This window comes from Nyctibius grandis, chromosome 2 (assembly GCF_013368605.1).
Source record: "Nyctibius grandis isolate bNycGra1 chromosome 2, bNycGra1.pri, whole genome shotgun sequence".
NCBI classification, from domain to species: domain Eukaryota; kingdom Metazoa; phylum Chordata; class Aves; order Nyctibiiformes; family Nyctibiidae; genus Nyctibius; species Nyctibius grandis.
Genome location: NC_090659.1, coordinates 22064382 through 22079528, shown reverse-complemented (window position 1 = coordinate 22079528; position 15147 = coordinate 22064382). Strand labels below are relative to the sequence as shown.

Below are 15147 nucleotides of genomic sequence, written 5' to 3'. Positions count from 1 at the left end.
CTTCTGTAAAACCCCACAAAACCAGGGACAGATAACAGAAAACTACAATTTGGCGAGGGACCTTCTTTGCTTGACAGATGCAAGATATTGTGCAGTTCTAATATCCATCCTTCTAAGTAAAATACATCACTTGCCAAAGTCATGCTGGATCACATACAAAGTATCCTCATGAGATCACCACTCAGCAATAACTCTACTTTGTAGTCAGTTACTTGGGTAATTTTGACTAGAAAGATACTTCCATACTATTCAGAAGTTCCATATAATGATCTTATTGATATATATTTGTTCTATAAATCAACACAACATATTCACCACTCTGTGTCAGAAGGTTAAAGTTTTAGATTACTTCCTCATTAAAAAAGGATGTTTCTGATGGGTTTCAACAGGAATTATCGTCAAAGGTATTTAAGATTTTTCAGTTATCAACAATAAAATATAAGCACATTGATGGTTTAATGAAAATACGATAGTAGAGTGATAAACAATGAAGACAAGTCACATCTATAGGTGAATCCAACCCTTCTGTAAACCAGTCCCATTCAGACATCATTATACTTACAGGATGGAAGACTACATCCTGGAAGAGCAGCAGTTCTGAAAAGGACTTAGGAATCATGATGGATAATCATCTAAATTTACAATCTTTTAATGCAAATAACTGAGACCGAAAGATTTAAAAATGCAGTCCTTGGAGGTATAAACAAACAAGAGAAGATATAAACTGAAAGGTTCAAGAATGTACCTGCACATACTAGACGCACACAGCGACACTGAAATTACTACCAGATGCTGTATGCAGTTCTTATGTCCACGCTTTAGTATGGACTTTAAAACATCTGAAGCCTCAGAAGAGCCGCAAAAGCTTTACAGTTAAGAGATTTAAGGAACTCCATCTATATAGGTTATTAAAGTTAACATATTTTTATGTGAATAAAGTGAAATAGTTTAAAACTAGAGTAGTTATTTGTTATCCTAACAGGCAGCTAGCTATCTGATGGCCAGCAGCTGTAACTAAACAGTCCTAGAACTGAAGGAGGACTAACAGTATAGAAAATAAACTAGCTGAACCACTCAAGAGACACAGAAAAATCCTCACACTTGAAGAATCTATACGAAAATCATCTATCTTTTTCAAAAGTATGTTCTACTGCACCCAAAAGATACGGACTTCATGATGCAGAAATAACTAGATTGAATTCTAGGGATAATGGCATGCCAGTCAGATTATTTCATTACCATGGTCACTTCTGGCCTTAAAATCATCTAGTCTGTAATAGGTAGAAAGCTGCAGTGCACATAAGAACATTCAAACTAACAGATGATAATATAAAGAACTCAAACTACAAGTACAGTCCATCAGAATCAAGCAGAGCTGTGTTCATACATCAACGATTTGTATACCTTGCTGTTTCAATTAAAAACTCAAAATTATCTGTTATGCCTCCAACTTTTACTTTCATATTTTTAAGTCTGTTTCAATGTATCTGATATTTACATATTATAGTATAATTATACCTACCATACCATGGCTTGGAGTAGGTTAATTGCATAGGAAGATTTACTATGTTTACATTTTTTTCTTAAATTACTCTTTTCTTAAAAAGCACAGTAAAGAGTCTGAGGACAAATTATTCAACTGTTTATCATACATAAGACTGCATGACTATAATACAAAGGGCTTGTCTTTTCATTTAACGTTACAATATACACAGCAAGTCCGGACTAGATCTTACAATCTGAACACAGGTATTTAACCTTTTCCATGCTGTTTATGTTTACAATGCACAGAAGTCCTGTAACCAAACTGTGTAGTAAAGCACACAAAACTGGACTGTAACATAACACAGTATGCAGAAGCACTGGATTTTATGATTTCTTCTTTATGTAGATATTTTTAACTGCTTTATTTTTTGGCGCTCGCTAAGGTGTGGCAACCCGCACACACAAAAATTACCCAGATTTCATATTACCCTTATATTCCTAGACAGCAGTAAGTACTGGATTCCTTTTTATATTGCTAAACTCAGCATCCTGTTTCTAAGGTGACAGCCTTCCAAATCCTGTAAACTTCTCTGAATTACTGTTTAAAAAAAAAAAACCAAACCAAACCAAACAAACCAAAAAAACCCCACTTTCATCCACAGGGTTGACATGTCAATACAAAAGAAATATGGATTGTTTGATTTAAAAAAAAAAAAAAAAAATTATTTAAAAAAAAATTGTAATCCCAAGTATTCATTCCCATTTACACGGTAGTCTGCTGCTGCATTGCCACTTTAAGTATAAAAAATTCCACCTTTTAGTCTGAAAAAATGACTTAGCCACACGGAATTGACCAGTATGAACTCTGAATTTGCTGCTAAATTAACTTTTAAAAGGGCTTACTGGCAGAGGTAGATCACTGCTTCTGTAATATATAATGGGCAAACAAGGTTAATCTGGGATGGGCAATCAATGAATTACCCTCCTTCTTTCAAATGTTTTTCATGGAGCTTTTACTTTTTGTATAAATAAATCTCTGAACGGGCCTGTAAATTTTGCAACTGCCAAGCTGACTGTGTTATATTAAGGCAGCATTACCCAAAAATTAGGCACCTGTTAAATACAGCCTGCTAACCTCAGGTCTCATGTGAGTGTTTTGCTTTACTCAGACTATTATTTTGGACCTGTTCATGCAATCAAGGTCTTGCCTTCAAGTTTACAATTATGTTAATAAGGAATACAAGAATCAACTGCTGGTTTCACAGCTTCTGGATCTAGTGTCCCTTTTACCTTCAGAAGCCTGAACACATTTATAATGTAACAGATGTTATAGTCTTGAAGTAGATGTCAATCTATTATGTTCAGTACACAGAGTGCTGTCAATGTATTGGCTATGAATTCAACAACAGTTCCAGTTTTGTTTAAGCAATAGTACAGCCATAATTTTCAACTGACATTTAAAAATGGTCTAGTTACACCTTGTGTCAAAGTGCAGAACTGCTACATTATTGGTTACAGACATCTATGTGCTATAAAAACAGCTTTGGTACAATAAATTATCAAAAAAGAAAATAAATTTTTGTAAAATTCACAGCATAATTGTGAGGCAAAAAAGCAGTCACATAAAATTCTGCATTTTTAAAAATGTTCAGGATGAACAGAAGACGTCTTTGTGCAGAAGTAATGGTGGAGAAACCACGTGCCGAGAAAAAGCAAAAGAAAAAAGTAAAAAGCAGGAAGGGACACAGTTGTAGCTATTTCCATCAAACGCAAACCACTACTTCTGTGACCTTCAACCAATAAGGAAGTCAACTTTATGACACACGCAAAGTGACCTTGCAATACCTTACAATAAGTGGGTCACAAAAGTCTATTTTAAAAGAAAGGCCTCTTGAATTACCCATTCTCTGTGTTTTCAGCATTAAGGACTGTCTGCAAAAGCATGTCCAAAAGTGATTGCATCTGAAATGGTAGGCTCTTCTAACTTAAGAGTCCAAATCCATAAGGCCAAAGGTTATCCCAAAGACCACCACTTAGACCTCCCCAGGACTGGCCAGGACCGACCCGTTGATTGCTTCTCAGTGCACCTCAGTTATGAAACCAGTCATATTTCAATACTAACTGACCGTGGTCTCCAAAATATGAGACCCACAGAATCCCATTACAATTGCTGCTTTGATCCTCAGTAGATTCAGAAAAGGAGAGTTCTGATCACCGCCACTTAGCATGCTTAATGTGCCTTACAAACTCCATTACAACTGTCCCTTTTTACAGCTGAAGAATATATATTTGTGTAATCTGAAGGTCCCTCTTTCTTACAGTACTGCATTTCTGTGCCCATGTTTGTTTGGGGAACTAAAAAATATATATATATATATATATATATATATATATATATATATATTACTCACTCCCCTCCCACCCAAAAACTTCAAAGGGCCTTTTTATAAATCATGTGCAATGCCTTTAAAAAGAAACTAGTTTGCAACTACAACTAACATTTGAACAATAACCCCTGTTGAATGAGACCAAAAAAAAACCCTCCCCCAAAAAAACAAGCTATGACTAGGTTGTGGCAAGTTAAAATGGGGGGAAGCAAAAGGTGAACACCACTAAGCTATCCGTAAAGGTGGGTCCGGACATGGCTCTTAAAAAAATATCAACCAAAAAAAAAACCCCAAAAAAAACAACAAAAAAAACTTCATTGTCCCTTTGCAATCTTTTCAAGTTTAAAAAAATAGTCAGCTTTGCCCTCCTGTAGCGGTTCAGTGAGTTTATCTCCTTCTGATTCAAGCAGCTTTGCACTTTGTTTTTGGAAAAACACCACTTCTATAAAAACACACAAGAAACAAACTTAGTTTCAGTTTAGTCACGAGCTAGCCACAGGACTTTGCTGAACACAAACTCCTGTCATGGGAGACTCTTCTCTATCAATCCCTTGCCTCATCGCAAGGTGTCCTTCAGTCATGTAATGAGCAGGACCTGTATTAGCAGAAAACTGGTACGTTGGATGTCCAGCTATGCCAGTTTCTTGGCGCGGATTAGAGTAGACTGTTAAATTCATGTCCATAGCTCCATTTTGTCCAAAGTCCAAGGTATTAGCAGCCACTGGGCGGTTCTGATAGGCCTGATTGCCTTGGTTACCAGTAGAGGAGGAAGATGTAGAGGAAGAAGTAGTTGAGGAAGACAGGGACGTCATGGAGTGGTGACTGTGGCCCACCTCCATAGAATCCTGGGTGGAGGAGCTGTTTGTTGGAGAATTGTAGACCCTCGGCCTGGTCCGGCTACCCAAGGCTTGCTGTCCATGATGGTGGTGGTGGTGGTGGTGATGGTGGTGGTGGTGAGAGCTATTTCCGTGATGATGATGTAATGCATTCTGTTGTTGAGGGGTTACATGGAAGGTGGTTTCTTGAACTGGATGGTTTTCAACAGTGACCTGTGTAGGAGCTTCAGTGGCTGTCCAACCAATTGGAGGAGGAAACTGTTGTCGAACCTATGTTAATAAGCAAATTAAAAATTAAAATGCTTAATCAAATCTGTCCGTTTGCCATATATGAGAGAGATTAAGTTATTAAGGTCTATGCTAACTTTTTTAAAAGTTAACCAAATCTTGCAGTTGCAAAATTATTCTAGAAATGTAAGCATGTAGTTACAAAGCATTTCTAATATGCTTTTCTAAATATACCTTAAGAAAAATGAGTTCACATTCTGGACGTTTTTTTCAAACAGTTTAAGGAAGTCCAACATGTAACCTTACTGTCAAAGTTATAGAAGCATCTTTACATAACAGTAGTAATACACAACATAATATTTGTACAACTAGAACAGTAAGGCCCTGATCTCTGACTCAGGCCTCTGGACACAATTAGCATACTAAGCTAAACTAATACATTGTAGTTCGTATCTTGGACAGTGTCAACAGCATTAGAGGAGTGCTACCCACTCCTCTGGAAGAACACAGCCGATTCAAGATTATTAAAATAGCAATATCTAGCTAAACACCAATTTGTTGCATAAACTAAATTGTCTACTTGGGAGATAAAGTTTGTTTTCTGTCAACTGCAAAGAAGCACGTATGATCTTTTCTTGTAAGTGTAACGGTTGAAGGCTATTGCTTTACACCTGTAAAAGTGATTCTACATCTGTAAAAGTGATGAACAGAAATGATAAACTGCTATCACATTTCAGTTTTATTTCTTCCAGGAATAAAACAAGCTAACATACACTAATTTATATTTTTATCTGTTCTGTACTGAAATGAAAGTACTACTGAATTATTTGTAGTTAATAAATTAGTTGTTGCTTCTTTCCAAGAAGAAGTACTGAATAAATGCTAATTCAGCCAATGATAATGTTGGTGAAGTACCTGAACACCATAAAATGGAAGTAAGAACTCCAGCAGGAGTCCACTGAAGTTACAAGCTAGTTCTTCACTGGGTTGGAAGATGCATAGTTCCATGTACCCTTATGCCCTGTGTAAGATGAAGCACTGACAGCTCCATGTGACTCATTGCTACTGATTCAAAACATTCACCTCTGCAGAATCTACGGAAATTTTTACAGCTACCTGCAGTACTTTTGCCTAAGTGACTGACCTAACATACACAGGACTACACAAGAGCTAGGGGTAAAAAATAAACAAAATCTAATGGCTAGTTCTATGTCTAAACAACTTCAATCCTGAAATGAAAGTGTTAATTAGTTTTAGGGATTTAATATTCTCAGCAAATTTGTGTAAGTCAGACAGACCAAAACTCTACTTAAGCGTACCTGTGGGCTGTGTGTTTCACAGTCCATAGCCTGAACGGCAGCAGTGAAGTGTCCACCACTATGTCGATGCTGGTGTGTGGGGTCTGACCGTGCCCTTCCACTGTTGCTTGTTCCAGAAGATCCACCTACAAAATCGCAACATGCACAATAACTAAAGAGACACAAAATTTGCAGTAAGCTGTAAAACAATGACAGCAGGAAGATATTTAAACTGCTTCAAGGTAAAACCACAAGACCTACGATAATCACACACATTTTTGATCATCTACTTTTAATTTTTTGTTGGAGCAGTTACCTGTTCCAGATGATTAAAATAATTGTTTTGATGAGTATGACTGACATACTTGTTTAACAAAAAAAATAAGATTACATTTATCTGGGAAAGATTCCTTTGGTGTGATTAGGAAATATAATTTTGTTATCTGTTAATGAGAAAAACTTACCTGAGCTTGAAGATGTACTAGAGGTGGTTCCTGAAGACTGTGACTGCTCCATGGCAGGACTCGTAGACACACTGTTACTTGTGTTTGTACCTTCGTCTGCTGTTTTCTTAAAGAAACTATGCTGTAGGGCATAATAAGGTTGAATTCGTGTCTTAGGGTCATAATCAAGCATCCTTAAGATGAGGTCTTTGAACTTCAAGTAGTCAGCTACAGTATGACCCGATTCTCCAGCACGACGTCCACCTGGTCCTCCTGTTTCAACTCCTAGTATATTGTGAAGTTTACGAGTTCCGGGTGGTTTGTATTCCTGTTGGGAAGTTAGAAATTGCTTGAAACCAAGTTATATATTAAGCCTTGGATGTGCATAGTTTAAACAGGCCATAAAAGAAACTAAGTCAAATAAAAGTAAGAAACTATTCAGCACTACGGAAAGTGTTATTTAATCAACCTGTCTTATAACATGCAACAATAATAAACAACAATAAAGCTACTTTTTTTTTTTTTTTTTTTAAAGAGACAGTCCATATTCTCATCCTAGTTATGTAACCTACCCTTTTTCCATCTTTGGTCTTCTTCAAGTTCCAAGTGCCGTCTGGCAACTTCTCAAAGAACTTTCTTGCTTTTGGTGCTTGGTCAAGGATGTGGGTAGGTGGTATTCCCAAAACTTCCACTATTTTATTCATTTGATCCACCTGTTCCAAACAAAGAATTATTTGTGAAGAACATATGACAGACAGCTGAGCAGTATGACAGAGTGATATTGTATAGTCACATGGAAAGCAAATGTTAACTACCCAGACAACTTCTACATTAATTGTGAGTTTTAAGAAAAATAAAGTATGTACAAAACAAACTAGTGAATAAGGAATAGGGGGGGAACCCAGAAAGAGAAAATTATTAACAGGCAATTTAGAGTTCTGACAAAAGACATTGCTGTCATTGATGTTTATTCATTTTAGAATTACTAGACTTACCTAATTTATGCATTACAATTAAGCAGATGAAAGTCACGATGAGAATGATCAACAACAACAAAAAATAATCAAATTACTTGTACTGTAATATAGTTGCATACCTCATTTGCCCCACTAAAAAGAGGCTCTCCAGTGTGCATCTCAACTAGAATACACCCAAGGGACCACATATCAATTGCAAGATCATAAGGCATTCCCAGTAGCACCTCTGGTGATCGATAAAAACGACTCTGGATATATTGGTATATCTGAAATAAAAGCATCTAAAGGTAATACACAGCATCCAAAGAGCACTATTATGATTCCATATTACAAAACAGAACTACCATGAAATACATTTTTAGTGTAGGGAAAGCCAAGGTATCAGTGATACTAAAAAGTATCTGCACATTACTTTTATAAAAATATGTAAATGTTAATTCTTAGGAGAACATCAGCATTCACACTTTCTCACAGAAAAAGAAAAGAAAAAAGTGCAGATTCACTCATGATGACAGTATTTTACACTTTAGGGTTGATGAGTGTAATCTCATGGAATTACAGGTTCATACAACAAAATTTTAGTCTGGTATCACCCAAAGAAAAACTATTCCACAAGCCACATCAGGATCACGTAACACTTCAGAGAAAATCTACAAAATACACAAAATGGAACCATACTTTATATTCTAAGTAACATACAATTTTATCTAGCACTTTCCACAAAGGTACTGATATTTCCTGACCGCTATTTAAGTTAACTTTAATGAGGAATTACAGTTAGTTTTTGTATTTGTGCTTCTTAGTATCTCAAAATCATCTTATTGACCTAAAGAATTGAGATTTCGTTTCACCTCCTGGTGTCTTCCTTCACCCTGGGCTGAAAAGTTTCTAGTTTATAGCAGAGTCCTTTTATTAATCTAAATATATCTCACCACTGCTTTCATTACAACATTCAATATTCTGACCTGCTCTTCCCAAAGTAATTACAGGAAAAAGCAACAGGGTGCTACTGGCCAGTCCGAACTCCTCAAAAGAGAATTGGGGGACTTCTGTTAAAGTTAGTCCATGAAGTTTCTTAATTCTTCTCATATAATGATCCCATCCCATATTTTTGGTAGTTTTTTTGGTTGCCTTGTTTGGTTTTAACACCCAGCTTTCTCAAAGCAAAAAGATATCATTCACAAATTTATAGTAAAACTGCTAGAGGTATGCAACTGACCTGGGAAGGCTCAAAATCCTTTTTTCAAAGAAGCTGAAGTCTAACTTCTATCTATAGAAGTCTTCCTTACCTCTCTAGTTAACAATTTTTTTTCAGTGCAAACAACTAAAGCAAAGGTACTCTGAATGGACGTGGTCACTTGCTCAGCCAAATATAATTCTTTCAACCAGGAACGAGTCTATTTGTACTGAACTATAAGGTGCAAGCGAACAGTACATCCTGATAAACTTTTCAGTGAGGAAATTGTCAGTACAAATCAAACACTTGAGGAATATGATTCAAAGCTCTTCCTAAAGAAAACAGGCTTTGGCATCCAAGCAGAATTATTTATGATCTTAATATATTAATAGTTATTGTACGTATTTTAACATTTCTTAAAGCAAATATAGAGCTAATTGGCTATGCTGGATAGACTATGCTCAACAGATTCTAACAGCTCAAATAAAAAACGCACTCATCTTCAAGGTACGTGAACAACAGGACACAATCACAAATTTTTGGACAACTATTTAATAGTACAGATCTATCCTATCTGAAGAACTATTGACAGAAAGCAATCTGGCCCTTTGTCCTGGAAATGCTTTGCACACATGCATCATTACTCATAGTAATACCACCACTAAACTCAATTCAGTCTTTCCACAGCTGCTGAAGTGTTTCTAAAAATGGGTTAGTTATAAACAGTATCTTTAAGAGCCAGCTACTGCACTGTCTCGACCCTCAAATATCTTCTTATCTCCAAGGTACACTAAATAGAGGGCATGCTAAAGCAGGAGGAGTAATACATATGGAATACGAAAATAATAAAAGAGTATTTTATTGAATAGCACTGCAGACTTCTACAATCAAGTGCTGATGCATTCTGCATTAACATAGCATAAAAGCATAACCAAGGAGAAAAGAAAGATGGAAAGTTTATCGCTATGGTGGAAGTTTATTTACTGTGGCACTAGAATTCATATTCAAAGCTCCTACAGACTGTTTATCTCTAACACCCTATGTAAAAATTAGTTACTATGCCATTTAAGCCATCATTAATTAAGTTTAAATTAGCTATCTAGGTATTAGGACTTTAAAATATTTAAATTTTCATATGCATACAACAGTAGCACAATTAGAACTTTTACTAACACTCACCCTCTGTCCCAGTTGACATGAACTGCCAAAATCAACAATCTTGATAGCGCTTCGTTTGGGGTTACAGAGCAAGATATTCTCAGGTTTTAGGTCACAGTGAATGATACTAAGTTCAGGAGTCGCCAGAAAAAGCAGTGCAGTGCACATTTGCTGTGCAAATTTTCGTGTCAGGTTCAATGAGACACCTCTGAAGTTGGTGTTCCGCAACAGATCATACAGATTGTAGGACAGCATTTCAAAGACTAAGCAGAGATGGTTTCGGAACATGAAGTGGCGTTTCAAATGCACTTTAAAAAGGGGAAGAAAATAATTAACATATATCCTGTGTGGTAAGTATTAAATACTAATTACAACACAATGCTTAAATATTTTAATCACTATGTAAGGAAGCTGACTTGTGAGTAAGATAATACAGTGTTACTTTTTTTTTTTTCTAAATCTGTGGTTATTTACGGAATATTGCTGCCATGCCTACAGTACGGGTGGACATTTTACACATCTGAAGTGTCCTCAGGTGTACCTCAGTAAAGCCGTATTAACAAAAAAACTATTTAAAAGATAGAAGAGATTTTTTTCAAAATAAGCTATCACTCCCCTATAAGCAAAGGCAAACACATTTGTGGGTAAATAAAAATATCAGCAAAAAAAGACAAGAAACACAAACTGTGCGTAATGCAAGCTTCATCACAACACTTTTGATCTTTTTCAGGGGAGAGTTCATTTCGCCACGCTCCTAAAGCTAAAACTGTATTCAAGTCCAAGCAGATTGGGAAAAAGGGCACATACAGCGGCATTCTCAACAGTAAAGCAGGTATCACACTTCAGACTGAATTCTTTATTAGGAATTTCCCTTACATTTACAGAGAAAATATTTGACTGTCAGATTCATCTAAAATATACTAAGACATTACTGCAATTTACAAGCCATGACTTCAATTGATTACTTCAATTAATGAAACTGATCAATATCCCAAAGACATTATATTCATTTCAATCATGCATCATTTCAATTTATGAAAGCAACCAATCCAGTCCAAATCCAATTAAATTTCTTCATGAAATAGGTAAAAAATTCAGCACATTAATCTGCTCAGAGGCAAGCAGGGTTTACCAATCTGTCAATCATTCAGGTTGGTTGCCACAAGTAAATGAAAATTGAAATAGGAAAAGTACTTCAGGCCTTAGATGAAAACCAACACACTCCCCTTTTTGTCATAATAAAATCTTGAACCAGTATTAGCACAATGAGAATTCACACTTTCAATTAAGGTCATTACTTGGTGTCCTATGCCTATGGATTTTTTTTTTCTCTATTATCATAAGCCAGTTCTTCGTATGTCCCTTACAACTTACCTGTAACAATACCATTTGCTTCCCCCTGATGCCAGTTCCTGCAATACATCATTATCTAGACCTCTTGGATTTTCTCATCTTTGCCATATTTCCACTGTCCTCCCACCATGAAAGCATCAGCACCTTTTCATGTCATTGTGGTCTTCCTACACTTGATTCCAATTCCTCCCCACACCACCTAAGCTTGCTGGACCTGCCAGCTTGGGAAGAAGCACCACTTACTCCACCTGATTTGTAACTACCAGCATGCTACTGGCCACCTAGTACCACTTGCAACTGCCACACACCTCAAATGGTTTGGATAATAGCTGAACTTGCCACATCTTTCCTTCAGTGAAGACATGACATTTGAACCTTTATCCTCCACTCTGCCACCAATCTTCACAAAACTTGAAGACCTTAATGCATTCTTATACTTGTGTTAGATCTGAAGGAGACCAGTTAGAAGGTCTGAAGGTACTACACAAGATCTGACAGAAGTGTAAGCAGTTAAACTTCGTGTCCTTAAAAATCAGGCTACAATGTATTTAACCATGTTCTCCTGCAGTCTACATTTTTACGTCACACAGCATACTGTAACACTTGCAATGCTTTCAGCCTTATTCAGCTATTCTCAGCATCATGTATCCGAAAACCTATGTGAGGGTGCACTGTCTGCATGTCCTACAGACAATTTATTTTTTACATTAATATACTGAATGCTTCAATTAAGTTTTGTTGAAAAAGTATGTTCATAAGCCACTGTTCCTATACATATTCCTATACAGTGTATAGGAACAGTGTATTCCTATACACTGTTCCTATACATTCCGAGCTCAAGATCAGAGCATCCCAACAGGTAGGAAGTCAAGGAAAGGTACCAGGAGACCTGCATGGTTGAACAGGGAACTGCTGGGCAAACTCAAGTGGAAGAAGAAGGTGTACAGATCGTGGAAGGAGGGGCTGGCCACTTGGGAGGAATATAAGTCTGTTGTCAGAGGATGTAGGGAGGCAACTAGGAAAGCTAAGGCCTCCTTGGAATTAAACCTTGCAAGAGAGGTCAAGGACAACAGAAAGGGCTTCTTCAAATACATTGCAGGTAAAGCCAACACTAGAGGCAATGTAGGCCCACTGATGAATGAGGTGGGGGCCCTGGAGACAGAGGATAAAAAGAAGGCGGAGTTACTGAATGCCTTCTTTGCCTCTGTCTATACTGTTGGAGGCTGTCCTGAGGAGCCCTGGACCCCTGCGGCCTCAGAAGAAGTCAGGATAGAGGAGGAATCTGTCTTGGTTGATGAGGGCTGGGTCAGGGACCAATTAAGCAACCTGGATGTCCATAAATCCATGGGCCCTGATGGGATGCACCCGCGAGTGCTGAGGGAGCTGGCGGAAGTCATTGCTAGGCCACTCTCCATCATCTTTGCTAAGTCATGGGCAACAGGAGAGGTGCCTGAGGACTGGAGGAAAGCGAATGTCACTCCAGTCTTCAAAAAGGGCAGGAAGGAGGACCCGGGTAACTATAGACCGGTCAGCCTCACCTCCATCCCTGGAAAGGTGATGGAGCAACTTGTTCTTGGTGCTGTCTCTAGGCACATCAAGGATAGGAGGATCATTAGGGGCACTCAGCATGGCTTCACCAACGGGAAGTCTTGCTCAACCAACTTGATAGCCTTTTATGAGGATGTTACCCGGTGGATAGATGATGGTAAAGCTGTGGATGTGGTCTATCTCGATTTCAGTAAAGCGTTTGACACGGTCTCCCACAGCATCCTCGCAGCTAAACTGGGGAAGTGTGGTCTGGATGATCGGGTAGTGAGGTGGATTGTGAACTGGCTGAAGGAAAGAAGCCAGAGAGTAGTGGTCAGCGGGACAGAGTCCAGTTGGAGGTCTGTGTCTAGCGGAGTTCCGCAAGGGTCGGTTCTGGGACCAGTTCTATTCAATATATTCATTAATGACTTGGATGAGGGATTAGAGTGCGCTGTCAGCAAGTTCGCTGATGACACAAAACTGGGAGGAGTGGCTGACACACCGGAAGGCTGCGCAGCCATTCAGAGAGACCTGGACAGGCTGGAGAGTTGGGCGGGGAGAAATTTAATGAAATATAACAAGGGCAAGTGTAGAGTCCTGCATCTGGGCAAGAACAACCCCATGTACCAGTACAAGTTGGGGACAGAGCTGTTGGAGACCAGCGTAGGGGAAAGGGACCTGGGGGTCCTAGTGGACAACAGGATGACCATGAGCCAGCAGTGTGCCCTTGTGGCCAAGAAGGCCAATGGCATCCTGGGGTGTATTAGAAGGGGTGTGGTCAGCAGGTCGAGAGAGGTTCTCCTACCCCTCTACTCTGCCCTGGTGAGGCCGCATCTGGAGTATTGTGTCCAGTTCTGGGCCCCTCAGTTCAAGAAGGACAGGGAACTGCTAGAGAGAGTCCAGCGCAGAGCCACGAAGATGATTAAGGGAGTGGAACATCTCCCTTATGAGGAGAGGCTGAGGGAGCTGGGTCTCTTTAGCTTAGAGAAGAGGAGACTGAGGGGTGACCTCATTAATGTTTATAAATATGTAAAGGGCAAGTGTCAAGAGGATGGAGCCAGGCTCTTCTCAGTGACATCCCTTGACAGGACAAGGGGCAATGGGTGCAAGCTGGAGCACAGGAGGTTCCACTTAAATTTGAGGAAAAACTTCTTTACTGTAAGGGTGACTGAACACTGGAACAGGCTGCCCAGAGAGGTTGTGGAGTCTCCTTCTCTGGAGACATTCAAAACCCGCCTGGACGCGTTCCTGTGTGATATGGTCTAGGCAATCCTGCCCCGGCAGGGGGATTGGACTAGATGATCTTTCGAGGTCCCTTCCAATCCCTAACATTCTGTGATTCTGTGATTCTGTGATATAAATATTTTCCAGTGAAGTGCCCAGAGATCTCAGTTTTCCATGGTCAGTTTTTGCATAGCATGCAATGCAAGGTATTCACTCAAAACATTATCTATTTGGATTTTTTCATCTCTACTGATGCTGTCTGTTCATTACCTAATGTGTTAAATAAAAGGGGAAATATTCAAATATACCATAATACATTTGGAAATCAGCTTGAAACAAGCCTAAAACAAGCCTAAAATCACCTGCCTAAGCAAAGGCAGTATATATTATTTCTCCACTGTTCAAAATTATGAAAACTTTTTTCTCCTTTTTTTTTGTTTCAGCACTGCTCTCTATATAAAGCCATCCTGCCTTAACTCACAGAGAGAGATTATATGATGTTTTGGTCCATTTCAGATTCCCTGATGTTACAAGCAGACTCTAAAAATTTAAAATTCCAAGTATTTGAGGATGCCCATAGTGTCTTTATTTGCTGCATGTTAATCTGAAACTAGTCATGTCTTTAACAGTCCTTAAACATCTTTTTGATGTAGTATGTTGTCAAGTTTACTTTTTGTTTTATGTAAACATGTTATTAACAAATTTAAGTCAAACATATCTTAAAAACTTCTACACCGAATACAAAAAAATGTACTCTAAAGATAATATTCTACAAAATAAGTGAAAATGTAACTTTAAATCACTTTAAAAACAAGTTAAAACGTAACGTGTAAATCACTCCTTTTCATACTTCTCCATCTCTCTTTACAACATGCTGTTGCTTTCCTTCCATCATCTTTTTGCCCAATTCTCCAGAGGATAGACAGGATTTAATAAACTTTTTACACAAGCTGACTTAATTTCATCATTACTATAAAGTACAAGTAGCATTATAATAATGTCAAGGGAACAGCATTCCAATCTACAGAAACTGTCAAAATTACAAGCTTTAAAA

General features: G+C 38.1%; 1 protein-coding gene across 3 annotated transcripts in view; it reads right to left on the bottom strand.

The window, feature by feature from the left end:
- Positions 1 to 1626: 1626 nt before the first annotated feature.
- Positions 1627 to 15147, bottom strand: part of DYRK1A (dual specificity tyrosine phosphorylation regulated kinase 1A) — an 89520-nt gene continuing 75999 nt past the window's right edge. For all 3 annotated transcript variants that reach the window (XM_068418110.1, XM_068418093.1, XM_068418101.1), the window contains 6 exons: positions 10011 to 10297; positions 7774 to 7920; positions 7250 to 7390; positions 6699 to 7005; positions 6256 to 6380; positions 1627 to 4978 (listed from right to left, as the gene is read on the bottom strand). In XM_068418110.1, coding sequence (XP_068274211.1) covers positions 4355 to 4978; positions 6256 to 6380; positions 6699 to 7005; positions 7250 to 7390; positions 7774 to 7920; positions 10011 to 10297 — 1631 coding nt within the window. In that variant the 3' untranslated portion in view covers positions 1627 to 4354. The remainder of the gene's footprint in view (positions 4979 to 6255; positions 6381 to 6698; positions 7006 to 7249; positions 7391 to 7773; positions 7921 to 10010; positions 10298 to 15147) is intronic.